The sequence below is a fragment of the Symphodus melops genome, assembly GCF_947650265.1.
Source record: "Symphodus melops genome assembly, chromosome: 20".
Taxonomy (NCBI): Eukaryota; Metazoa; Chordata; class Actinopteri; order Labriformes; family Labridae; genus Symphodus; species Symphodus melops.
The window spans coordinates 8,940,330-8,967,363 of record NC_136710.1 but is presented as its reverse complement, the minus strand read 5'-3'; the positions used below and the strand labels follow the sequence as shown (position 1 = coordinate 8,967,363).

Genomic DNA, 27,034 nt, shown 5'->3' with positions numbered 1-27,034 from the left:
GGTGCAAGTTCAGCAAAAATGACGTTCTGTTTTCTGCAGCGGCTGTCATAAAATGCAAGCTCTTGTCCTGCACAATAAATGTCAAGCAACATATAGTCAAAGTCTCCACCAGCAAGCTTCTGTCAGCTTTTGAACTTTTCATCACGAAACACAATGTGAGGCAGTTGCTCAAAATAAATGTTTTGAAACGGGTAGCGTTCAAGGCTGCCTTGTCACCTGATCGCCGCTTTTTAAGGCTGTTTTGCACCCTGCACTGTAGACAATAATAGGTGTGCCAGCAAACTTCTTCAGTGTTTGCTCATCTCTTCTGTTGTGGAGACATCACTTCCATAGCTGCAGGGTCTGGTTGTTTCCCCACTCAAAGGCCATAAATTAAACAGTCTTGAGTAAACTCACAGTGGATTAGTGCAACTTAATATCTTGTTAAAATCTTGAGCAATATACAGGTGTTGTCTCCAGTTCCTCTTTACACACAACCTGCCATTGTCATTGTAAACAGAGACAGAAATAGGCTTTGCAAGTTATGTACGAGGAAAAATATTTGCCTGAAACCACAACACTGCTCTTAGAGGCCCTGAAGTGTTAAAGCAGGAGCCACATGAAATGTATTAAACAGTCAGGTTGATAATTATCTGTCTACTGCTCTGTGCATCTTAACAGATGACAGATTATGCTGATAGTCAAACATTTCAGGGGAATGAGAAAATGTTACTGAGTGTGCAGAGTAACGAGACGTCTTGTGATGCTGAATTTATGAGCAGAACTGATGGTATGCCACGCAGCTTGGTGAAAGGTTAAACAGTAAACAGGTTAAAGGTATAGGAAAATTAGTGACTCTTCAAATACGGAGGTGTGTAAAAATGAGTGACGTTCCACAACAAAAGATGTGTCGGGTTTTCGCATGAAGTATAACATAAACTGCAAACAGAGGCCATTGAGGAACAAAATGTCATATGTACTTTAAACAGGTGATCTTTTGGGAAATGTACACACTGCGCCATACCATTCATGCACAGAATGTGAAAATCTAATTTCAGGGTTAAGCTTCAAGCTTTCTCAGTAGACCCATTACAAATAGACACATGATTATTATTATTATTATTAATTATACACACACACACACACACACACAAAACACATAAGCCCTGTTCCACTGCCTTATGCTCAGAGTAAATTGCTCTGATAATTTGGGCAGTTTAAATGTTGGAAAAAAGGTTATTTAATTGGCTGGTTACCTTTCCAATATTTTGAAACTGGACTAATTAAATAAAATATATGTTCAGTGAAAACTGTATGCATTAAAGTTTTTACACGTCATTACAAGTTTACAAGTCATGTTCAATTCTTAGTCTTATCTGCAAGGGGTTTAAGCCACAATGACATCACCTGTTGGTTATGTTGGTTCCACGTTTGAAGCCTTTAATTTGGCCTTTTTGCTTCTTTATAAGCTATAATTAACAATGCATGCGCATATCTATTCTTCACTAAACAGAACATAAATTATAAATGAGCCAATGGAACCTTTAACAGAGAAAAGTTTATTTAGACTGTATAAAACATCAAATGAGAAGTATGGTCGTTTTCCCATAGGCCTATATGGTTCCATTAAATCTTTACTTCAACAATGCAGTCGTCCCCTGTTGGCCTTTAAAGGCAATACAAATGTAAGATTTTCACTTCGGCTTCCCTTTAAAAAGCTTTGAGATTACTTCCACTTATCAGACAACAGTACATTCAAACAAGTGAAGAGATGGTTCCAGACATAATTAAATATTTATAGATTAAAATGTAGAATAGATTAATAAACGGAAAAATAATAAGTCGAAATAAAAGCTTGTGGTGTTGTTGATTTTTAACTAGGCTATCTGTAAAGAAATATAAAATCAATCAAATAATAACAGAGGAGGAGACATAATGTCACCAAATAAGCCTCTATGCATGAACAACACACTACATTAATGTAACAGGAATGTTGCAGTGACTAAAATAACACTCAGCTGGTGCAGAGGCCGATTGGTGATATGCACCAATTTTCCACTGCCACCCTCTCAGACAGACTGCACAGTCCATGCTCTCAGCACTTGATGAAACTTGTTAAAGCGCAGCAGACGGTGCATCCCACCCTTTACCCCACCCTAAACCCCTCCCTCTTTCCCTCCTTCATCCCTCCCTCCTTCCTTCCCTCACGCGGAGATGAGGAGAGAGAAGTTTGCCTGCGGCGCGGTCCACTGAACATTTACTGTATTTCATTTTGGGAACAGCAACAAGAGCCTGCGGAGAAGCTTTCCAGGGAATGCTGAGGAATATCCGCCTGCACAGAAAAAAATACTTCTCACAGCCGACTTTCCCCCCTCTTCTTGAAAAACAAGTCACATTTTAGTCATCGTTGGTGCCGTTAAACAAGTGGGAAGCCCGGGTTTAGTAAGACAGCGGCCGCACGCGGACTGTTGTCTCTCGCGAGGGGGGCTTTTACAAATTTGGGGGTCCTGGAGCAGAAGGAAGGAGCCTCACAGAAACGAAGGACGAAAGAAAAGGAAAAAGAGGAAGAAGATAGTCCACGTGAAGGCGAAAAAAGAGCCCGACTCAGAATGAATAACAACAAAATCGAGAAAGAAAACGAGCAGAGTGAATTCACCAACCACGAAGAGGAGGTAGGTGTCCGCGCGCGAGCAGCTACCTACACCTGCAGGTTGAATTGAAACGGGTCGTTACGTGACGCATCTTTATACTTGTTTTTAACCACCATTTACTAACCTATAAATATTCTTATTTTGAATGCTCTTACAGTCGAGCTTAAACTTACTGCAGTGTACACTAATCATTTACTCACTATAACTAATTGTGTTTTAATAAATTGTACACCTGTCCTCTTCATCCCTCCTTTTTCTTTTTTTTAGCTCACTCAAACTCTCCTTTATACCTTTTACTGTATCTACATCAACATTTAAACCAGCCATAATGTTCTTTGTCTTTATTTATCAACAGTAAAGTCCAATAAATACTTATCCCGAACAGAATAAAAGGTGAGGAACGAGGAAGGACTTCGTAATTGAGAAATCACTTCTAATTATTTCCTGAAACTGTTCTGAAGCCAGGACTTTCTTGGAGATGTTTCAGTGTTCTTGTGTAAGTTCTTGCTTACTGTGCCCATTCCACCAAACTTCACACAACACTGACAATCACTACTTTTGGGAGTGCGGAGCGAATTAGTGTTAAAATATCTGCTGCTGCAACATAAAGAAGGCGATAAGACTTTGAAGCAAAGATCTGCTGCACTACAGTCCAGCAAGATCAGCCTCTCAGCTACACTTCATTATGTCTTAACACACCAAAAATGTTGTTGTTTGTCTAAGAAAAAAAAAAAAAAAAGTGAGGTAATCCACTTTCCTTCTAACTTGCTGGATAACAGCCCAGCTCTTCCTCTTCTCCATTGCATAATCTAGATCCATAACAAGTCCTCTTCTTCGTAAATTGGTTTATAGTTCTCCTCTTCTCCGCTTTCTTTGGCCTCAAAGTTATCTCCAGGCAAACGACAGATTTGTTATTTCAGAGCTCCTCACATCCGCAGCAGAGTGATGTAAGAAAGGTGTATCACATTATATCACATATTTCTCTTGGAGCAATTTGATTAAGGCTCGGTTTTCAGTCCGTCACTTTGTAACTGAATAGCCAAACACACCCGATGTAACACCATATTTGGTCCACAGTGGAGCTTGGATGGAGTCAGTGAGTGAAGCTTTCTGCAGACGAGCTGCAGACAAGGAAACAGACTTCTTAAGAGTCTGATGGAGAGTTTCAATTGACAGCATGCATCTCAAATGTCCTTTTTTCCTCTGGACAGGCGGTACAAAATGCAAAGATGTTCAGTTTAATCTCTTTCAAAATCAACAAAGGAGATTTTTTTCGTGTGCCTTTTTTGTTCTTCATAAGCTTAACCAGCCTGAATAGTTTGAGGTTGATTGATTGCTTTAACAGCACTAAGCGGTTGTATATCTGCACTGCAAGTGGATGAAATCATGTTTGGGTTTTTTTTTAACTGGCGTGCAAAAAAAAAAGAAGCAGAAAATGACAGTTTCTCAGCTTACACACGTATTCATTATAAGATCTGACTGCTTTGTTTTAGATCGGTAACAACTTAAGGGAGTTCGCTGTAAAGTCCACCTTTTATATAATCAAGATTTCACTTTCATTCAAGCATAAAAGACAAACGGTTGTTGAGTCCAGTTTTAAAAAAAACAACAAAAAAACAAAAAGAGCAAACTTGACGTACATTCACAATATCAAGTCGGCTGTTACGTTCGTCTAGTAATGGTCAGAATAATAAAAGCGTTCTTCAAGTTTAAATTTCTGTAACCTCTACAAGCAGCAGGGCCCAGACGCTGTTTATGCATTGTGTAAAAAGGCAGACAGACAGAGAGAGAGAGAGAGAGAGAGAGAGTAATGGCCGGAGGAATCTTAATGGTTGTAGAGAAGTTGGAAGCCACCCAGACTGGCAGCGAGTTAAATTGACTCGGGTGAATTAATGTAATGTAATGTAAGAGAACGCCACTCTGTCTTTGCTTTGTAACGATGTGTGTAAGTAAGCACGTTTAGCAGAGATGTTCAGCGTCCACACTCGACATGTCCAAGCTGCCGTTTGAGGAAGCAGGTGTGTATCACTTACGCTAAAATGCACGCACGTGACGACTGATAATGGCTCTTAATTCCTGAGTACCACTTTCACTTTTATCACAAGATTTCATTGACAGTCGAGTCTTATTTTGTAGAGATTCATGGGTGATCTTGTTCTGTATCACGTTTTCCATCTAAACCTCCCGCGTGGAAACCTTCACCATTATCACAGTAGCAGTTCATATAAAACGCCAGACGGCCCTAAAGTAGCCATAAACTCTGACCTTATGTGAGGGAGCCAAAGTTTAACAACCTCTGGTATGACTCTCACATGCCGAACAGCAGCATACCCCTCCCCCCTTCCCCCCCCCCCCCCCCTCCTCATGTTCTCCTCTCCGCACAGTGTAGTATGTGACTCAATGGATCACTGATTCTCACCAGTAAAGTGCTGTAGCGAGCTCTTCTTCTCTTGCCTGCTCCACTGCTCAGCCGTCTTCACTGTAAACCTCAAAGCCCTGTGATCCTTAATGTAAACCAGCGCTGACCAAACATGGTGAGGTATGCAGGTTGAACCCCCCCCCCCCCCTCCCCCCCTTCAACCCCAGCAGCATCTAATCTTGCAGGCTGATTTTGATAAGCTGTATTATCAGGTGTTCTGGATGCTTTCACATGCTGTGGCACTCAGCGGTCACTGATGGTCGTTGAGGTGACAGACTGGCTCTTGTGTTTGGGGAGGGAGGGGGGGATGTTTAAGATGCTCTCAGACCAGCTGTGCTTTCCACACCTTGTATGGACAAAAAAAAAAAAAACCCTGCAGGCTGTAGATCTGATTCTCCACTGGAAGAAATTTAAAAAAAAAAAGTTGATTCGTAGATGTTTTAACGTTACAGTTGCACATGTTTCCGTTAACTTTTTTTGATGTGTATTACCGATGACAGAGGTGAGGTGACAAACTCCAGACGGGTTTGTGTTATCAGGAAGGTAACACATTCTGACATTGCATGCAGGGAAGGAACAGCTAACCAAAAAGGTTTCACATCGAGACTGCATTTACTTATTTTGGTGCCTAAAGGAGGCGGTTTTTGTTTATAGATCTGCCAACAAACTCGCATGATTGATGGTTTGAATCTGCTTATTGAAATTCACGTGTCCTTAAGCAATCACCAAAGCTGATTTTCTTTCCCACACTCAGACTCGCGCAATCATTAGAATAATCAATAATGATAGAAGTCTTTCGTTAAGGCCAACGTTTAAATCTTTTATTTATGATTTGCCGGTGTGTCATCTGTCAAGACAGTGTGTTAGATGCAAGGATGTGCAACTTTTCTCTATTTTCTACCCTAGTAACATGGATAACGTCCTGTCATGGACTGAGTTTCAGACAGAAAACGCAACCATGAGATATCATTGTGTGCTAATGGAAACTGACACCGACATCTCTGTCTAATTAACAGAAGAAGAAAAAAACAACAGGATGTTTAATCTGCTATGGAAACCATCGTTTGTACTTCAGATAATTGTTCGGCCTGTTTTGTGTTAATAGATGACAGAGAGTGAAGAGGGGGTTGATGGGAGAGAGAGAGAGAGAGAGGACATGCAGTCCATGCAGTCCATGCTGTGAGTTCATGGAATGCATCATCGCTAACTAAGCTTGACCTTAAACCTTGTTGCTGTCAATTTCCCACACGCTGACTTGTGTTTATTTAAGTGAAGACCCGTGCAGCCCGCTCTGCATTCAAGGTCCCCCCCCCCCCGAATACACTTTTTTTTAATACATAAATGAATGTGCAAAAATGATCCGCTCATGTGTTGTCTCATATTGCAGATTAAAGCGCGTTCAGTTGGACTTGTGCTCATCGTCATAGTTCTTGTAAGTTGACCCCTCGCTGGACGTCTGAGCAGAAGTTGGAACCTCGTAAAAACATCTGTTGATTCTCGTTCTTGATCTTGACCGTCCATAAACATGTAAGTGGATCTTTACAAGCGCCCCCCAAAGAGAAACTGGATAGAACTCGAGCAGAGTTCAGCAAATGCGCCGTGTCTCCCCGGGGTGTAATTGGATTGTGCTTGGCCTGCTTTGGGTATCCACCAGGTTCTCCTTCACATAGCGGGTCATGTGGCCAGCATGACCTTTTCTGTGGGGAGATGTAGGTAGGTGGGGGGGGGGGGGGGGGGGGGGGGGCGTTGCTGCTGGAGAAGCCTGGCGAAGCAGAGGGAGGCAGCATCACTCCGTAACACACTGCTGAGGGCGTGTGTGTGTGTGTGTGTGTGTGTGTGTGTGTGTGTGTGTGTGTGTGTGTGTGTGTGTGTGTGTGTGTGTGTGTGTGTGTGTGTGTGTGTGTGTGTGTGTGTGTGTGTGTGTGTGTGTGTGTGTGTGTGTGTGTGTGTGTGTGTGTGCATGTATCTATGTATCTATGAAAAGGGCACGCAGATGTATTAACGCTCTGTGACATGAAACGTTAACAGAGGGGAGCTCAGGGGGGGAAAGTGGCCATGAACGGGCAGAAAGGAGAGAAGAGTTACTGTCGATTAAATCTATAATATACTCTTAAAAAACGGTTAAATATACAGAATTTTTAAAAAAAGCCCTCGCCCAGGCACACAAACTATAAAACCTCGCTGCTGCTCTGCGTCAGTTTATTTATAAAAGCGCGTAGGGAATTGTCATCTTATCTTAGCCATTTGTCAGCTGTGCGACAAGAGGTATTTGAAAAGACAACAACAAGGCTTAGCGTCAGAAACGGCTGGCAAAGGATCCTGATGTGAGGAGGACGGGGGGAAATAAAAAAAAACAGAAATCAGATCAAGAATCGTACAAGATATTAGAAAAATGTATTTATAACCGCAGCTATATTTAAACTCTAGAACTGACCGTGTGCGAGGAGTGAAGGCTCGAGCTGTCATCCTTGAGTTCGCTTTGTAACGAATGAAACGCTACGAGAATGAAAGAAGTGTGTTCTGGTGCATAGACGGCGTCGGCCATCTTGTCCTGCTTTGTCATACTGTGAATGTAAGTGCTATCATCTTGTTTAATACGCTAACTCGCAAGCTATAATTATCCACCAGTTTTGCTTCTCTCAGACCTCCATCTCTTTAACTAATTCTTTTTTTTTTTTCTTGTAACACCCAATCCCTCCTAGCCCCTTCACTCCTGTTTCCTTTCCTCACTTTTATCTGTCTTCCCCTCCGTTTCCTCCCCTCTTTTCTTTCCTCTCCTCTCTCTCTCTGCCTTTTTCCTCTATTTTGTTCTCCAGCCGTTTCCGCTGTCCCTCCCTCCCTTCCTTCTCCTCTCCACCCTGCACACTGTTTATGATTTGCCACTTTTCTTCTCCTCTTTCTTACCACTCCCTCCTTCTCCATCCTGCCTTCACTCACTCCCTCGCCCAGTTGCGTCGCCCAGTAGACGGACTCCTTCTCCCTTATCGCCACATACGTTGAAAGCGTGACCCTGAGATCGCTGAACAGAATGACCTTTTATGGTCATGGGAAGAGTCCTGAAGGCAGGAGCGAGCCAGGCAGAACGGTAACCAGGAGAACTGAGTGCCAACAGTCTGTTTGGCCGGTCAGCGAGAGTTAGAGATGCAAGGTCAAGTGTTAGTCAGCTCGCTTTGGATTAGTCAGTTAAATTCTTCCTGTTAACTTGTTTATTCTTCGACTGCTATTATACTTCGAGAAAAGATAAGATTAGCTTGTCTTGTTTTTGTTAATCCAGTTCGCACAAAAGTCCCTGTTGTCTTTTGTCAGATTAACTTTAGCATTATGTTTATAGGAAAGAGCATCATAACACTGTCACGATTAGAAAGAACTACTTAGAAAATAAAGACTTATTCAAGTACTTCAGTGTTGGAGCAGGATTTAGTAAAACAGCAGCCTCTTTGACGATTGCTTTGTTTACATGTGAAGGTTCTTGTGAAGTATCCAGTACCGAGGTCGCAGCATCAGGAACACGTATTGTTTAAAGGACATGATGTCAGTACATTTTTTTTTTTTTTAACTGCTTCTTCATCTTCTTCCGCTGTGTGCAGAAAAGAGCAGCTGGACCCAACTTGTGAAAAATGTTTTTTTTCTTCTGATCACATGATGGACGCACGTCTCTATCAGATCAGTTAATCCAGTGTCCATGTAAACGGTGAAGTTGGAATCCTTAGTCCGATAAAGAAACATTGCAAATGTAAAAAGAACTCGTGGATAAAAAAAAAAGTGAACAAACAGAAAAAGAGCATTTACATCTTCTAAACCTTGTGTGCACTGAACTCAGCATTTTTACATGAATCAGAAGTCCATCAGACAACAGACGCAAAGATTTAAAAAATCCTCTTGTTTCTTCATTTGAACAGTATCTTTTTAGTTCCACGTTCATTGAAACCTTCAAAGAACATATATCAGAGTGTCCTTGTTTAAACGGCAATCATTATTAGTTATCCTAAAAATGCCGGCCTCTAAGTGCTGTCCCTTGTAAACACAATGAGGAACAGCTGCACATAATGGGAACATGTTAGCAGAAGGCTTACGTTTCCCTCGCGGAGACACAAAGCATGACGGAGTATCTGCTGTTGTTTTTGTCTCCACTTGCTTGGGACACTTTAACCCCTCTGCCCACCCAACCTCTAAACCAAACAGTGTAAGGTGTCCACTCGGGCAGGCGGCAAACAAAGGGAGTCCAGGAAAAGGCGGGGGCCGGACTTGGCCGATTAGTTCACGTTAATGAGCGCTGAGGAATGTTAAGTCCATTCACCGGGAGTCATCAGATAAGAGAAGAGGAAGAGGGAGCAAAGCGGCGTGGAAGGATGTTTGACAAACTCTGAGCTGACGGGCGAAGAAGTCGCTCATTTCAACGACGCAGCCAAAGAACACCTTGAGGCTTTTTCTTTTTGGCGACGCCTTTTTTTTTTTTCAGCCTACGTTTTAAGACGACGGAAACTTTTAATAGAGCTCGGAAGAAAAAAGTAAGAGGAGAGGGGAAAAACAGTGCAGTGAGCGCTTACTTGCCTTTCCTCGGTCATTTGTTTTAAATGTCTTTTAAAGGTTAACCTGTTGGAACATTTACAGGCCCTCACTGAGCCGGGCGGTAATTGTTGCTCTAAAGCACTTGTGGGAGAGAGAGAGAGAGAGAGAGAGAGAGAAACAAAGAAACTCTCCTCGCTACGTTGACGTTTGGAGTGTGCTCAACCTCTGCAGCCGCCCTTTGACCTGCACTATAACTCACCTTACCTGCCTAATCTCTGACCCCGCATGTGAAACTCGACCCCCTTCATCCCCCCCCCCCCCCCCAAAAAAAAAACACTGGCAATTAACGCACATACGGAGTCATCTATTTATGGTGGTTTGACACCTCTCTCGACCCGACAGTCTCTCACTCTTCACATTCTCAGACAAGGAAGAGGAAGAAAAATAACCCCAAGGATGATGGAGAGCGGTTGCCAACACTGAACAGAGACAACTCAGATAGCAAAAGGAGTGTGGGAGTGAGGGAGTCTGTCAGTTAGTCTATCTTTTTTTTTTTTTTTTTTTAATAACGTGGCGCTCAACTGACGCAATAAACTTGAACTGAGCTCACACGGGCTCCTAGGCAGACTTTGATTTCAGATCAACCGAACTAAAAGCATCTTGTATAATAAAAAAATCTTCTGCTAAAAAAAAATCCAGCTTAATTGTTAAGCTTTTTTTTTTTTGCAAACACGCTACAGTAATCCACTGTACTTTTCACTTTCAAGGCTTCAAGGTTAAAACCGTGTCCTGCCACATCTGGGTCGAAGGCCCTCTGTCTAATAACTTGGCTGGCGGACACACACACACACACACACACACACACACACACACACACACACACACACACAGAGCTATCATCTCACATCGCGCCAAGGTCGTGTCCCTCATTTCAGCCGGAATGAACGGTCAAAAAAGCTCTCAATTAAAGTCAGGGCAAATATGTGAGAAAGCCACACAGATTTATAATGAGGCATTTCAGGCCATAGGTGTTACAGATTTTATAAGTCTGCGACGCACCCTGCATAGAAATGACATGTGAAAAAGCGCCAGGGACATTTAATTAGACAAATCGAGCAGCTTTAATAATGGCTGACAAATTGCTCTCCATGCTGGAGAAAAATTGGAGGTTTAAAATGAGAAGCTCTTGATTTGTTATCTGTATCAGCGCCATGACGTTTTAAACGGGAATGCTTTGTCTCTTTGTTTCACGCCTTGAGTAACATTTTCACTCGACATGACTTCTAGGATTAAAGCAAGAAAAAAAATTCACTCTTTGCTGATATTTTTAGCATCAGATGTTTTTTTCCCCCCCCTTGTTTCTAAATGGATCGTCCTTTGTGATTTTGCTCCTTCGTCTGGCATATTTTAATGATAAATTTGGTTCCAACTTTGATCTGAATTCTGGAGGTTTAACCAACACTTCTTTCTGTTGAATTACACAGACGACGTCGTATGAAACATCCCAGAAGAAGGAAGACAGGGCAAGAAACATGAGCTATCAGACTAGTTTGAAATGTTATACTCTCTTTCTTCTCTGATGAGCAGACAGGTTTGAAGCCATCTTTAAGGTCAGCTGAACCTTTGGGGAGGTTAAAAAAAAATAGTACCTGAAGTTCTCCTTACGTCCAAACTGACGTGTTGTTTAAAATGTGTAAATAAATCGTGTTTGTAGAGCACAGAATCACAACAAAAGTACTCGTGATCATTTACAGAAACCCCTTAAATATTCAGTGATGAGCACTTTGAAAAAGTGGCAATGTTCTTGACATTGACTCTCTGTAGTTTCAGGTCACCTGCAGAGTAACAGCTCAATGCTCCGTAGAAGGACCAAGATGGGTGCATGCGCTGGTTCTTTCATTAGACCTTAAAAAGAACATTTTAGCCTTCCTAAGTCGGGATAAGATTTTGGACATCAAAATAAATAAAATAAAGGATTAAATGATGTAAACAAACTTTGCGTAAAAAAAAAATAAAAAAAATTAACCATCATTAGGTGTTAGCTGAAGATGAAATCATTGCAAAAGTTATTAATTTAAAGGAGTCCTGTTGGCATCCCCCCCCCCCCCTTCTCCAGCCTCAGGGGGGGGGCACCCACAAACCTTCCAGGTGAAATGATAGAGTATCAATAAGGTGATGACCTCATCCGGTGCTTGTGGAGTCAAGGATCTCTGATTAGAGGTGCATTGATCCCTTGAGACTTGCTGCAGAAGTGGCCTTAATAGGATCTGATGTTTTTGGCCCGAGGCTCCGAGCACTGCTGTGCTTCGCTAAGGCGTTGCCAGGGAACTGCGCTGGTAGCCGGCTGTGAGGTGCTCAGCTGGCTTGTGGTAGGTAGGCACTGCTGTTTTTTGATCGAAGCCTGACTGCTTGTTGGTGTGCGAGCACGCCATAAATGGTCAATGATTCAATAGCCCATACCGGGCCACTCAGCACTATGGAAATGTAGGTATGTGACTTAAGAAAGAACCAATAAAACAGCACTTTTAAAACCTAATAAAACAATGGCACAGGGTTTATCTTTACTTTTTTTATGAACACACAGAATCCGCTCAACCTGAGGCATGACCTTCAGTTTAGTTTACTACATCGTGAAACTTCTTCACTCCACCCATCGTTTACAACTCTCATGCCTTATTTCGAGTTAGTCCTGGAGCAGCATAAATAAAGGCTGATACTGTAATCAACAGCAGATGTCTGCAGGAGAGAGCTGATGACACATTTGCCTGTGAGTCATACCTCATCCAGCGTGTGCAGTCAGCGCCGCACCGGACACACGACGAACAGATCATATATCACAACAGCTGACGTCAGGAAGTCTCAGGAATGAGCTTCGACACAGCCTTGACTGTCCCATTGTTCGGAGTGTGTAGAGGACCCATTGTTGTATGTTTGCACATTTAGGTCTCAAGTGTCTGTAAGTCGACTGGGGTTAAATCAGAGATGGGGTATCTGATAACATGGTAAGTTAACTGCTCTTCACAGTAAAACTTCTACAACGTTTTTTTTGATTTCAGAGGAACTTTCAGATTGCAAAATAGTCCTGACCTTTAAACAATGTCCAACATTTGACTTTTTTCACAAAGTGTTTTTCGGCATCTTTACTCGGCCATGCGCTGACTCAACAAGATGTTTACAAATACGCAAAAATGAAAACGAAACCGTTCTTCTTAAATTCAAACATATCAGACTTAGCATTTTACCTTTTTGACAGAGCTGGCTGAGCTTCTGCGGCACGCTTTACCACCACACTGTTAGTTTAATCAGCCTCAGCAGCTGTCAGTGACTGCCAATGCTCTTGTCCGATTCATGCCGTCCTGTTCTGACTCTTTGTTCTGAGTAACTCCATATAAGGAGACCCTCTAAAAGAGTTTACTTTAACAGAACAGCCAGAGACGGAGCCTAGTGACGGCCCCGTGGGGTTCAGCTCGGCTCACATAAGATAAGATAAGAGGCGAAGGTGAGAAAGGCGCCGAGGTGAGATTTGTTGGCTGGATGGCCAGTTTGGCACTCTCCAGCCATCACTCGCCCAGTTGCTAAGCTCCTTTGTTTGTGTGTTGCTCTGCCTTTGGCATCAGTGGTGCGTATCAGGTTACATGTGGGAATGATGTGTAGAGTTAGTTCAGCAGTTCCTTTGTCTCCTGAGTTGTAAATCTACTACTTAATGAATCAAAGAGCTTTAAATCTACTGTGTGTAATGCACACCTACAATTTCACTAACAATTCCTTCTCAAATTGAATCAGAATATTGAATAATTCAATTATTCTTGCAAAATCCACTATCATAGTATTGATGTGGGTGTGTTAGATGGAGCTGCCATTTTTTGTATCTCTCTTGTGCACTAAAGCAATTATTTTCTTGTAACAAGTCAACTTCAATTATGGGATAATTCCAGTTATGAGGAGTGATTAGTGCCTGTTACGTTACCTTGGTTATCTTCGTGCAGACTCAGAGTTTTGACGTTAAGTCAGATTTGCTGATGGCCCTGCCAGTGTTTCCAGAAAACGTATCTTTTGATTCGGGAAGTAACTGTCAAGAGTTAAAGTTCAAAATAAGGACAATGAACTGATCTGATGTAAAAGCTTCCCATTGCAACCCTGTTTTTTCTATTCTCAACCTGCTGCGTATATGGCCAGGTCTCCCTTTGAAAATAAGTCCTTAATCTTAATGGGACCAACCTGGTTTAATAAAGGTTAAATAGAATCTGTCGGCATTGATCAGCTGATTTGGTCATTTTAAGCTGATGCTACAGAGCTAATGATCATAGATTAATGTCATGGATCGATTTAATGATTACACATCGCATTCCACCCAAACTGTGGAGGTCGATCCACAGAACAATAGTTATCAATTTCACCACGAGTGTGTGAGAGAAAGGTTGAACTTAAATTCCTGCTCATGTCAATCCATGTTTAGTGAGTCAAGTAGTGACAACGTGCTCACTTATGAAACATTGATATTCTAGCAGTACCGCTAATTCACAAGATAATCTCACATAAATCACTAGCAAAACACCAGTGTTGAAGGGAGAACATGTGAGTAATGAATTATGTGTTACTTTATATTTTCCGTTTTTCTCAAGACAGTCTTTTTAAAAAAAAAAAAAAAAGCAGCCCGAACGTGCCCGCCATATTTCAATCATACTTTCAGTCCAGAAGGCCGGTTATAGTGTCAGGCCGAATCGTGTCACTTTATTGTGTTGATTTTATGTGTTGATTGTTTTAGAGTTGTTATGTGTGAGCTCTTGTATTAACACAAGACAATGATGATGTCCTTTTTAAAAACAAAGATAACCCATGTATATTATTTCTCTTAAAATTCTTTTTTTTTTATTACATGTAACTTATGCAACGCTTCATGTAGTGCTGCTATGTCTGTGTTGACTGAAGGTTGGAGCTAATGTGTCTCGTTTTTTGAAAGAACTGCTGCTGTTCAAACAAGTCTTTGAGAAATGACGGCCAGTTTGCTGATTATGTTGTTGAAGGATGAAACTGTATGTGAAGAAAACGTGAAGTCATATTGAGCATGGATAATTCACTATTTGTCTTTTTTAAATACCACTAGCTTAAAGGAAAAGAAATGAGATTTTAAGAAGACTGACACCACTCGTAGGGAGGCTTTCTCTATGTTGCTTGAGCCAGCACCTGGCTAGCTTAGCATAGCTTAGCACACATGCAGCATGTAGAATGGTAGCATCGTAGTTTTAAACTCATTTTTGTATTGACTGAACAAAGAAGATTTAAAGAGATAATTAGAAGAATTTAGCTAACAGTTGTGCTAGCAGTTTTCTGTTGTCCTCTTGCTTAACTACGCTAACTTGCAAATGGTTCCAGCTTCATAGAAAATCTGTATTTTTAATTCTAGAATGTGTTTCATCTCATGTTTACAAAAAAGAAATTGGTATGTGTGTGATATCATCAAGTAAAATGTCTCGATGCTACTTGCTAGCGTACTTTCTCAACAACACTCTGCCACAGTAAGATGCATGCAGCTTTACTAACCTCTCCTGTAATAAGTATAGATGTGAGTTAAATGAGATGAACTGTGAGTGACTTACACTACAATGATTGTCCTCTTTGGGAGAGTCCAATCATAACATGCAACATATCACATTTGTTTATGAAATTCCTGTGTCGATGTATAAATGCTAACCTGTGACCTTTATGTACAAGCTGGTGTTTCTGGTGATGTGAGACACTCCCATATGTGCACTGCCCTGAAAACATTGCCGTTCTACTCTAGCTTCAGCAGAGAAGCTTCGTGTTGTTTGATATTTGAATATCAAGCTTTGATAAAAATGTTGTTGAACCCTTTCATGTAAGTGCACAGACAGTCTGTTGTTCCTTCTTCCCAAAGTTCCAAAGCAACATTTAAACTTGATCCCATTACTCAGCATGAGTTCACCCCCACACACCCTACTATCAGCCCTTTGTATCTCTTACTCACCAATGTAATCTCCCTTTTTCATTTCTTAAAGTTGAGAATGAGGTTAGAGGAAAAATATGCAGCAAAAAAAAGGTTTGTTTTCAAAACAGTTGAATATTGAAATCCTCCCTCAAAACGTACAGCTTGAAGCTGATTTTTTTTTTTTCTTCTTGAGACAACCCTGAGTTTGAATGCAGCGCACCATTCATTTTGCTGTCTATCAACTCTCACATGATAACAACACCTCTGCCTGAAAACACATTTGTATTCTCTCTCATGTTACTCATGCTGTGGTTTCCCACCTTCTCAGACTCAGTGAGGACCACAACAATTCAATTCTCTCTTAGTCTCCCTTTGCTAACATATACATTGTAATTCCCCGGCAACGCCAGCTCAAGTTGCAAGTTGAAAAGTTCAAATGTAAAACAGAGGCCAGAGCTGTGAGGGAGGATTGCCATAAAACACAGCAGGCTGTAGATTACACAGGAGAACACAATATGCTCACTGTAGAAAGGTGTGTGTGGGTGTGTTTGGTGAGCTGAAACACATCCCTATCAGGGTTTGAAAGTCTGTCGTTAGTGTACAGCCTACCTGAGAACTATTAACTTTAGTTCAGTGTCTTTATTACCTCATCTGTTACTGTCATGTGTGCAAATCACCTATTAATAACGGCTGGAGGTTAATGAAAAATAAATGATCTCTTTCTTGTCTTCCTCAGGTCCGAACACTATTTGTCAGCGGGCTTCCTTTGGATATTAAACCGCGGGAGCTCTATCTCCTGTTCAGACCATTTAAGGTATGTTTGTATGTTTTAAATGGATGGGCTGCAGCTATTCTTAGCAGCTTTTTTCTTTCCACCAGTCAATGGGACCTCCATTAATGGTGATGAAATAAACGGCAATGGAAACTCTCCCGCGAGGTTCAAGTGTCTGTGCTCCTAAAGCCGAGTTTCAATCACATCTTGATCCACAGGAAGCCTGTGTGTGTGTGTGCTTGTGCGTTTGCGTGTGTGTGTGCGTGCGTGCATGCGCGCGTGCATGTGTCATGGAAAAATGGCTCGCTGCCTGCGATACAAAAACAAAGCTATTTGCTTCACCTGAGAAACTCCACTTTGTCACAGGCACATAGTCCCAGAGTTGAGCTCAGGTGAATGTATGTAGGTAGATACTGGAAGCCTTTTGGACTGTCGCCTTTTGAATAATGCACTTTCATGGCGCAGCAGCAGCAATGTTAAAGTGTAGGACAAGACAATCACTGTGCATCCATTTCTACCTTAAATATGAAGCTCTTGGCATGTACACCAAGTTGATTGTTTGTAACACAAGCATTAAAGCAGAACATCTGAATTAATCAGGTCCAATCAGTATGGTCTTTAGAGCTCTTTGAAACAGAAGTCTATTTTTGGTCTTACTGCTAATTATGAGGCCTTTTTGACAAGTGAAGTAAATATTGAAACTGTGTATGTAATTGTGAATATATCTTTGTTTTTTAACAAAAAGTTCACAATCTATAACCTCCCATTCTCGCCAGACTGGACAAATACAAACTCTGTAACTGTATCTGCAGTTGAAAAGCACTCCCACTTTTTATATTTTTGCTTAATTTGATAACATGTCTTTACGTACAGTATCATCCAGGTTAATCTCAGTACCTGCACGCTCTAACCCTACACCAAGTGTAAATGTTGATTGACCTATAAGAGTATTTATTTTTGACTTAATTTCGACTGGATAAAGTGAATAAATTAAATCCTCTCATGGTGGCCCCTACTGGCTATGTGCTGGCACTGCATTTTACAAAACACGTAAGAAAGTGATGTCATCAGCTTTCTGTTTGCTAATTATTTCGATTCCTGATTTTGTAGTTTTATTGAAACTATTTATTCATACAAACTGTTTTCAACAAGTTACTCATCAGTTATGAGAAAAGTATATTAACGGTTTATTATTAAATATTCTGGCTAAAAATAACATGTCTTACTTTTTTCCCATCAAGTTTAGTCTTTCCTTATAAACACTTTTTAACAGTGCTGACATTGTCTCTCTGTTTTTTCCTCAGGGCTATGAAGGCTCTTTGATAAAACTCACCTCGAAACAGGTAAGCTACACCACACAGTAATGAAGTTTTCCTACACAAAGTGAAGGCATCAGTTAGTCTTTCATCATGTTATCACCGTATACGTTTCCCAATTTCTTGCTCATCAACACCTTCCATTGCTTCCTTCATCCTTTGCTCAGTGTCTTCCCTCTTGTGGTTATCTTCTTGTTGACTGTGAAGGATTAAAACACTTCTCAGGAAGTAGCTGCGATAGATGAAAAACTTCATTGGGGGAAGGGAAGAAAAAAAAAAGAGTTGCACCAACTTGCCTTTGGCAGTCAGGGGAAGCAGACTGGTGGGATGTGCGAGGATGGGAAGGGAGATTTTTTTTTGGGGGGGGGGGTTTAAGGCGTCAAAGCGAGCGTTGTGAGAACTGCAAAACTGACGCTCGTGTTTAGCCTTGAGGGGCGCCGGACTGAAAATGAGCTCAGCTGGCAGGTGTCCACATCCAGACTTAAGCAATTTAGCTTCATGTCAGTGTTCTTATTACATTACACTGTTTCTCATAAAGACATGACAAGCTCATTAGAAGGGTTTAGGCCTATTTAAACTGAATGTGCCGAGTATAATACCTCTAAAACTTAGAACAAAGGAAAGCTTTTTTCTTCCGGTGGTAAAACTTCCTTAGAACAAGTCAAATCCTATTGCTTAAATTGGGGCTTTCCCTTCTTGTATTTCATTGGGGTTGCATTATTTAAACAAACTTTAAAAGTCAATTAGCAGCAAAATACTTTTTTTTTTATTTAATAAATTTACCCCTCTTTATCTTGTGTCTGGGTCTGCAATTAACAACCTTCACTGATTTAATCTCTCACTCCCCTCCAAGATTAATCATGTATTGTTAGGTCTGTATTAAAATCAAGACGTCCTACAATAATTCCCTTCGGCCCTTATGACCTCCTCAGATGACACCAGGCGATATGAGAAATATGCAAAGTGCCAGTTTCTGTAGCTGTTTGTGGATTTCATTCTGCAACAGCAGCCCTGTAACTTCAGTCCACTGATCATAGCCACATTGAATAATATGAGTGTGTCCCTGTGTGAGCTTTCATTTAGCTCTATGGCTTCTTCTTTTTTCACCAGTAGGTTAGCACCAATTAATCTGAGCGTACACGATAGCTAGCTTAGCTTCATCTAGCTGCTTAAAAGTGTTTAGAAAGCTTGACCATTACACCCAGATAGAAAACCAGCCTTGCATTAGGTGAGCCAGTAAAAGACATTAGAGGTCATATGTTCTGCGTACTTCCTGGATATTCACAGGTGTATGAATCTACTCCACACTGAAAGCTGCTGCAACACTGCATACTCAGCATCTCTGTAAAATGAACAGAAAACGTCCCTTTGTTGGTGCCTGGTGTTAAGTAAGTCTTTGAATGATCACGACAGCAGTTCCTCTTTGATTTGATGTTAATAACGTTTAGTAATCGACTGAGTTTAGCTCTTTTTGTTTAGGCTGACGCTTTAAATCTAAATTAACGGATTCCAACATTCGTAGCGTCGACGATGTGTTCTGTGCAGGTTTTCCTCTTTGATAAATGAGCCACTCAGCAGCTCTTTGTGCACTTTGGCCTCTCATTGTAACTCCCAACGTTGCCACATATTTTCTTAATTGCCAACTTCTTCGGGGCCATAAGTCAACTGACGCCTATTTCGGGTCTTGTAAACTGCGTCCTGCTCGTCTTTGTATCGAGCACCTCTCCTCCACTTATGACAGATGTAAAAATCAATCGATCTCTCTCTCTCTCCCAGTGTCCGAGCACACACAGCCATCTCCATATATAGTAAGAGCCAAATCTCAGACCTTTTCTATTTATACTCCAGTTACACATCCTCCTTCTGACGTCTTCACTTAGTCCCCTCTTTCAGTTTTTAGTCCCCCTCCTCCTCCTTTTTTTTTTTTTTTTTTTTTTTTTTTTTAAATTCCCATAACCCTGCTCTGCTTTTCAGATCACACAAGCAGCAGTGTGACCCTATGGGAGTAACATGTTTGGAGATTATTTCCTCAGGGGCCCCCCCACACCACCACCACACACACACACACACACACACACACACACACACACACACACACACACACTCAACCACACACCTTTATTCTTTGTTTGGAGATGCAATGGTGGCAAGAAGTCTGAAAACCAAGCCTGCCGGCATCCCTGTGTTTTTTATTTTGTTTCATTTTCCTCACATTCACGATCGCGTGCAGCCGTGCACGGCTTTAGAGTGATGTCATCAAAATAGAAAACAAGCAGCTGTGAGATAATTGTGTGAATATATTGCTTTGTTTTTCCCTCGACAATCCGTTTTACAGAGTTCTGAAGTTGCCTCACTCAATTTCTTCCGTTACCTTTCACCTCTCCATTCTTGTTTCAACCTCTCTCTCCCCTACATTTGTCTTTTTTCTCTCTCCCTCACATGTGCTTTCTCTCTCTCTCTCTCTCTCTCTCTCTCTCACTGCCCGTATTTGGGCATAGTTCAGAGCTGAATGATGAATACTCCTTGGAAGCGTCCAGCCTCCATCTCTCTCTCTCTCTCTCTCTCTCTCTCTCTCTGTCTCTCTCTCTTTCTCTCTGTCTCTCTCTTTCCTCTGTCGCCACGGTTTCGTAAACATGGTAAAAAAAAAAAGAGAGAGAGAGCAAAAAAGAAGGGGGGTTAGGGATGATGGGGAAAAAAATAATTATTTAAAAAAAAAAAAAAAAAAAACATGTCTGTGTCACTCAGACAGAAATGCCGACTCAGTCTTCTGCCTTAAACCATGTTTCTTTTTCTCTTTTCTTCTGTCTCCTTGTCTCCCCAGCCGGTGGGGTTTGTCAGCTTTGACAGTCGATCAGAGGCGGAGGCTGCTAAGAATGCCTTGAACGTAAGTGTCATGCCCTCTTGCTGCTCTGGCTCTGTGCTTGTATATCTTGTGATGCATCTCTGTCTGCTCCTCTGTGCAAATGCACGTGACATCCGGAAAAAACCCAGACATTCGTGCGTTTCCGATCACATGCGAAACGCCGGAGAAGGCAGCAGAGTCGAACATGTAAGGGCTGCTCTCCATGTCTGCATGTATCTGTTGAAGTAAATAAAGCCCTCTTCTTAACGCTTCTACGATCCTGCAAGGTCAGGAGGAAAATTAGCTCCTTCTTCACATATAAATAGCAAATATTGATCCAGGGTTTAATTTTAATCTCTCTTATTTCAGAATGTAGCTCAGTAGAAAGCCTTGATGAGGGAGAATCAAATATGAAACATCCTCACAGGGTTTTATTCAGCTCTCTTAACAAAGTCAAGTCAGAGCCGCTCTCACACAGCTTAAGTTTCCCAATGTTTTTCCTAACCTGTCGACATATTCGCCACTTCTAACGCTGCGTTTGAGCTTCTTTGTTGATCTCTTTGTCACAGAAGAAGATCAGCTTTATCATCCTCCAGAAGCGGCATCGTGACAACTGTAGCAAAAGTCTGTCAACTTTCAGATGTTGACGTCTTGTTGCGCATCAAAGGCAGAGCATAGAGTTGAAGAAAGGATACAAATTATCATCTTATTATGAGCCAACAATAGTCAGACTGTTTCCGTAGAATAACACAGCGGGGCTGAGAAGTGAGCAGTGCTCTTGTTTTTTTCGGGGAAAGCTACGTCCCGCGGGTCATATGGAGATTTTGCAAACATCTATCTGCATATTGAAATAAGGGAAAGACGGAGAAAAAAGCAAAGGAAGGAGGGGATTTTTCTTCCCCGCCATGGCACTTGTGCGATATTTCCTCTAAACTACGAGCAGATATCGCTTAAAAAAAAAAAAGAGCTGCTTCCTAAACAACGCCATTACAACAGTTATCCCCAAAACGAAGCAACGAAGAAGTGCTGAAAGGAAAACACAACATTTGAAGGCAGGGATTCAACATGGTTCAAACTAAGATGTGCTCAGGCCTCATTATATCCATGTACCTTATTATACCTCTGCAGCCTCCACTGGCAGAAGCTGCGAGTGCACTGAGCCAAGGCAATCCTAGTTAATTCCCTCCCCTTCATGAGAAGAGCCGTCGCTCGCTTGTTTCAGCTCAGCTCCGCCTGAGCCTGCAGGGACGATCAGCGCAGCTTCACGCTCGCTTTTCTTTTTTTTTTTTGTGTGTGCTGCAGAGAACTTTACTCCACCATGCTCCTTCCCCCCCACCACCCACCCCTTCCCCGTCATTGATCTGACCCTCGTTGTTTTCCTGCTCCTCTTCTTACAGACAATCGAATAAGGTTAATTAGAGTGCGCTTCTAGTTGCTGGTGGAATTCTTCCCGGCCTTGTTGCGTCCATTGCAGGCAAACGCGTATCAGCTTCGTTTTTTCCATGAAGGAGGCCTTTGTTTTTGCCACATTCCTTGTTTCTCCTCAGGCTAAAGTAATCGAGAAAGAAAAATGATTTGGACTCTTGAACACTTTTTTTCCGATGTAGATGAAACTGCAAGAGAAAAAAAAAAACCTTTGTTGGTCAGTGGGCCTTTTTTATTCTGGCATTTCAAGGATTTGCCAGAAATGCGCTCACTTTAAGAGTTGACAATCACAATATGTCAGACCAAATAATGGATTCAGTGGCCTTGGAGCGACAGAGTTCAACATGGTGTAGGAATCAATGGACAGCCACTAATTTTCTAGTTTGGCTTCCATCACCTGTCTCCAAGCAGAATAACACTCCATAGTGAGAAAGTCTCAGCAAGCTTCCTAATCAATAAAAATGTCCTCTTGCTGCCAACTTTTGTGACATTTATTCAAACAGACTTTTAAACATGCGAGTCAGATCCCACTGCACATCTTACCAAACAGCCAATAATGGAACCAATAAAAACACACGTGATAACGAAGTCGTCAGTGGTCTGAATGTCTTTGTGTCCACTTAAGGCACAAGACGAGCAAGACTCATCAGACGCCCTTATTCCATTTATAAAAGCTCACTTCAGTGGTGAACAAAATCATTCCTCTGTAACGGTTGGGATGTTTAGCGTCACTGAGAGACATCATGCGCTTGAAACAAAGACACTTCCCGAGGTGTTGACTGAGAATAACCTTCCAAGAAACTGATCGAATAGTTCCAAACTGTCCTAATCACTTCAGATATGGCTCGAAGTTCAATTTGGGTTGAGAGGAATGATGTTTCTCTTTGCAAAAGTGTTAATAAAATCAACTGAAACCTATTGAACATCGTTCATGTTTTCATATGCATACTTAATTCAAGAACCCTTTAAATTATGAATACCTGCATTATTTTCTGTTTTCTTAAATCCGAATCCTCCTCTATAATTGATAAAGACGAAGTCGATGACTTGAGGTCAGCCGTGTCGGCACTTTATACCCTACATTTAGAAGAAAAAACCTGGACGGGTTCTCGATGTAATTGGGGCATTTGTTGTTGTTTTTTTCTGTGCAAACAGAATGTGTGTTCACATCTGAGTCTGTGAAGTGTACAAGAGGCATTCATAACAAAGAAGAAAAAAAACTCCTTTACAATCTGCTCAGCCTTAAGTGAGTGACAGCCACAGATAAAAAAAAAATATTGAGACACTATATTATAAGAGATCCTGATTTATTATATTGAGGTTGCCTGTGAATGTTTTGATTTATTATTGTGGGTATTATATATTTAAAAAACAAACCTCAACATTAACCCATATTACTCTAAAGTTATCAAGTGCTCTAATGTCGAGAAGTCTAAAAATACACATTTTTAAAGAAGTTGGCAATTTAAATAATTTTAAATTTAATTTGATATTTATTCAGCTCTGCAGAGAGGTAATTAATGTCTTTCAATGATGATATTGTTGTTGACATTTTTTATTTCATCTCAATAGTAACATATCTGATGCATACAGTAGAGGATTAGGGCCACTGGGAAACAAATTATTTGGTTTAGAATCTTGAGATTAAAATCAGAATTAAAAAAAAAAAAGTCAGAACCAAAATTAATTTTTTTCAGTGGTCCTAATCCTCTTCCAGAGATGTATTACTTTTTAACATTTGCTAAAAGCTAAAAGGGGATCAGCGATATGAAACTAAATTAAAAACCATTTACATTTTCTATCTTTGCTCTTCTCTGAGGTCAAACGTCTCAGTTTCCCTTTGTGCTCACACGTCTCTGTTTGGTCCCAGGGCGTCCGGTTTGATCCCGAGATCCCTCAGACACTGCGGCTGGAGTTTGCCAAGGCCAACACCAAGATGGCCAAAAACAAGCTGGTTGGCACCCCCAACCCACCTCCCTCCCAGCAGAGCCCCGGGCCACAGTTCATTGGCAGAGACCCATGTGAGTACTCCGACCACTTATCTGTCTGAGCTCGTTGCACTTTTGCTCTGTGCTGCTGCTTTTCTTGGCCATTCATTTCCCGTCTTTGGGTTGACTGGACAGCTGCTTACTTTCAGGACTCGTGGTCATTTAAAGAAGAGGAGTGCTTCAGCAGGAAAATGGAGATTGACTTGGCTGCCAATGGTTTTCATCGTATGAAACAGGCTATTGCCATTTTCTTTTGATAATCTATCATCTATTATAGATCCTCTCCAACTATTCATGTACAAAAAAACTGCTTTAAAATAAGATTCTGTGCACATCTGTCACTTGACAATAAGCGTTCTTCCCCTGAACGGTGGATGTCTCCTGCTGGATTAATCATTCATATACAGAATGGGTTCCCTCTTAGATGTTCCTCTATTCATTTGGAGTAAGGGCAGTTTGAGTTGAAGTGCCGAGCTTCTACAGAGTTTGCTAATACCGCTCTGTCCTTTTTCATATTCACTCAAATATTATTCTAAAGGTTCAGCACGAATCAGCCTCTGGTAGTTGAACATAGGCCAGCTGTGGTCATACATTCTTCCCAAATGATCAAGCTGCTCTTATCTTGGTGAAAGGGCGTGTACACAAAAGCCAACTCGAAAATGGAAGGAAGAAATTGCCGTCATTTCCTGATAAGAGATGTTAAAAATCCGCCATTTTTCTGATGACACCGTGATAAACACGGACCAGGAGACCCAGAGCGCGTGGAAATTGCTGCTCTCTGATGGTTTTATGTTAAGCTGATGTCTTTATTTTACGAAAAATTCAACTCTGCACCGTCACCTACTTCTTCACTCATGCACTATGATCTTTTCTCAGTCACTCGATGCTCGACTCAGTGAGCTAATCGTCATATCTGAGGTGGTTTCCTCTCAACTGATCTTGAATGAAGTCAGCGTTTACTGATTTTCAGGAGATCTGACTGTTAGCTAAGACCTGCTCCTGTAGTGAGTGTGGCTATGTATGCTAACCTTCAGACGCAGACAGATACTAAGATTTAAATACTGCCTTCTACTCACAGACAACAGCTGTCGGTGTAGTTTGAGGAGTTATTTGAGATGATTTTGATTGACATGTTTTAAAATCTATATTTTGTATCAGACTCTAGCTATTCAGTTGACACCTAACAGTATTCCCATGAACATATATGTTGATTTTATGAGTCTTGGTGTTAGAAGTAAGACTCCTTTGGTTGTACGTTTGTCGGAGTTTGTTACTTATATTAGAGCGGCTAAACTGGTGGATTTGGCATTTCTTCAAACCTGATAATAACCTGCCAAGTATTATTACTGCAGCCAAATGCATACCACTTAAACATGTACAAAAATCCCAGGCTTTCCAGGCAGGCCATGCCTAGTTACAGTTGCTAAGCCATGACTGGACAGTGGTTTGGGCGTTAGGGTCTGAAACCGTTGTTTGAAAGACATTAAATGAGAGGAAGCTGCTTCAGGTCACAAATAATCACCTCTAGCTCACCTCGACCACCACGTACACACCACCTCCACCTCCACCCTGTCTCTCTAGCCACCCACCCATCCACTGGCCACCTTCCTCACTCCACTCCTCCTCTTCTTCTTTCCACAGATGAACTCACAGTGCCTGCTCTATATCCCAGCAGCCCAGATGTGTGGGCGTCATACCCACTGTACCCGGCGGAGCTGTCGCCGGCCCTCCCACCCGCTTTCACCTACCCTTCCTCGCTCCACGCTCAGGTAACCTTCAAACCCATCCCCCCCCCCCTCCTCCCCCCGCCACCATCAACACCACCTCCAACCACCACCACACCCTCACCGTTTCTTTAACCCCACAAACAGCTGCTGCTGTCAGGCCTGGAATCACTCACTGCCTCACCCCGCAAACGAACCACAGAGCACACAAATCTACTGATAAGCCCCAATCTTTCCCTCTGCTGTGTTGTCTTTAAGTCACGAGGTGCTTAGGAATTTACAGAATTTCTCTTCTTTTCTTTCAGTCACGCATGTTCTTTTCTTCATTGTTTATAGGCAGTTGTGAAGTTGTGCCGAATCTTTAGTTCAACCTACAGCCAAAATGTAGAGATGTTGATGGACTCTGCTGCTCTTTTATTTCAATAAGTCCTCGGTACATTCATCTTCTGTTGCCCACAAAATCAGCATCAATGCATTTTATTCCTGTAACGTCATGATCAATGCCTGAAACTGTGTCCATAGGGTAGGAGAAGTGATAGCCAAGAAGCTGTCAAAACAGCCTGTTTTCACATTTCCACAACAAAGCTGCTCTGAGTGAAACCATTGACTGTTCATAGTAACACTCCACTTCAGGAGTGAAGATGGCCTACAATGCTATGTTTTAATCACCAGGAACGGGGAGGGATAACTAATACTGATCACAACCATGTTAGGCTGAGACGCATTAAAGGTTTGATAGATGAGATAAAGAAAGAACTGAAATGGAGAAATGTGTCAGGGTTGAACATCCCAATGACACTTTATTGATCCCCATTAGTGGCATTATCAGTCAATATAAGAGCTTCAATGGTTTAAAAGTCGTTTTTTTATGTCATCGTTTGACCATCAGCTACTTCTTTAATTCTCTCTATTTCAACTCTGATCCAGTTTATTGAGGTCTTCTAATCTGCACAGCTCCACTGTGAGTTCACATTCAGGTTCAGTATTGATCTGTTAAAATTCTTCTCATGGAGCCTGTTTGCTGCAGCCGACTGTTTAGATTCCACTCTGAGACATGCTGTTTCTGAATTTCTGTTTTTTGATTTCCTTTTGTTCGGTGCTTTGCGGTGTTTTAAGCTCAAATTGTAAGCGTTTCTTTAATGTCTTTTATCTCTGCTATAAAGAGCACATTTCCATACATAATGCAGATGATTGGGCTGTGAAAGTATAAAGGCCCCCTAGCAAAGAGACTAAAGCTGAAGCTCTGGTGATGTCAGAATTTGAAATGAAGTCGAATCTGCCGAGCTGGCATTTTTCCATATTTCTTGGATATGAGCGCACACACACTGACACACACACACAAAGACAGATGCTGGCTTTAGGATGTAACTCAGATCCTACAGCCGCTTCTGACCCGGTGTAAATGCTGATGTGAGACATAAAAAATATGTAAATAAATTAGGCAGATGCTTAAGACAGAATG

General features: G+C 41.6%; 1 protein-coding gene across 4 annotated transcripts in view; it reads left to right on the top strand.

Moving 5' to 3' along the window:
• The first annotated feature begins 2,153 nt into the window (after positions 1-2,153).
• Positions 2,154-27,034, top strand: part of LOC306841898 (RNA-binding protein with multiple splicing-like) — a 33,328-nt gene continuing 8,447 nt past the window's right edge. The window contains exons 1-6 of one of the 4 annotated variants that reach the window (XM_079371932.1): positions 2,156-2,651; positions 16,242-16,319; positions 17,582-17,620; positions 20,415-20,477; positions 23,731-23,881; positions 25,490-25,617. In XM_079371932.1, coding sequence (XP_079228058.1) covers positions 2,589-2,651; positions 16,242-16,319; positions 17,582-17,620; positions 20,415-20,477; positions 23,731-23,881; positions 25,490-25,617 — 522 coding nt within the window. In that variant the 5' untranslated portion in view covers positions 2,156-2,588. Of the gene's footprint in view, positions 2,652-16,241; positions 16,320-17,581; positions 17,621-20,414; positions 20,478-23,730; positions 23,882-25,489; positions 25,618-27,034 lie in introns of all 4 variants that reach the window. The other 3 variants (XM_079371931.1, XR_013781607.1, XR_013781608.1) reach the window with 3 other exon arrangements.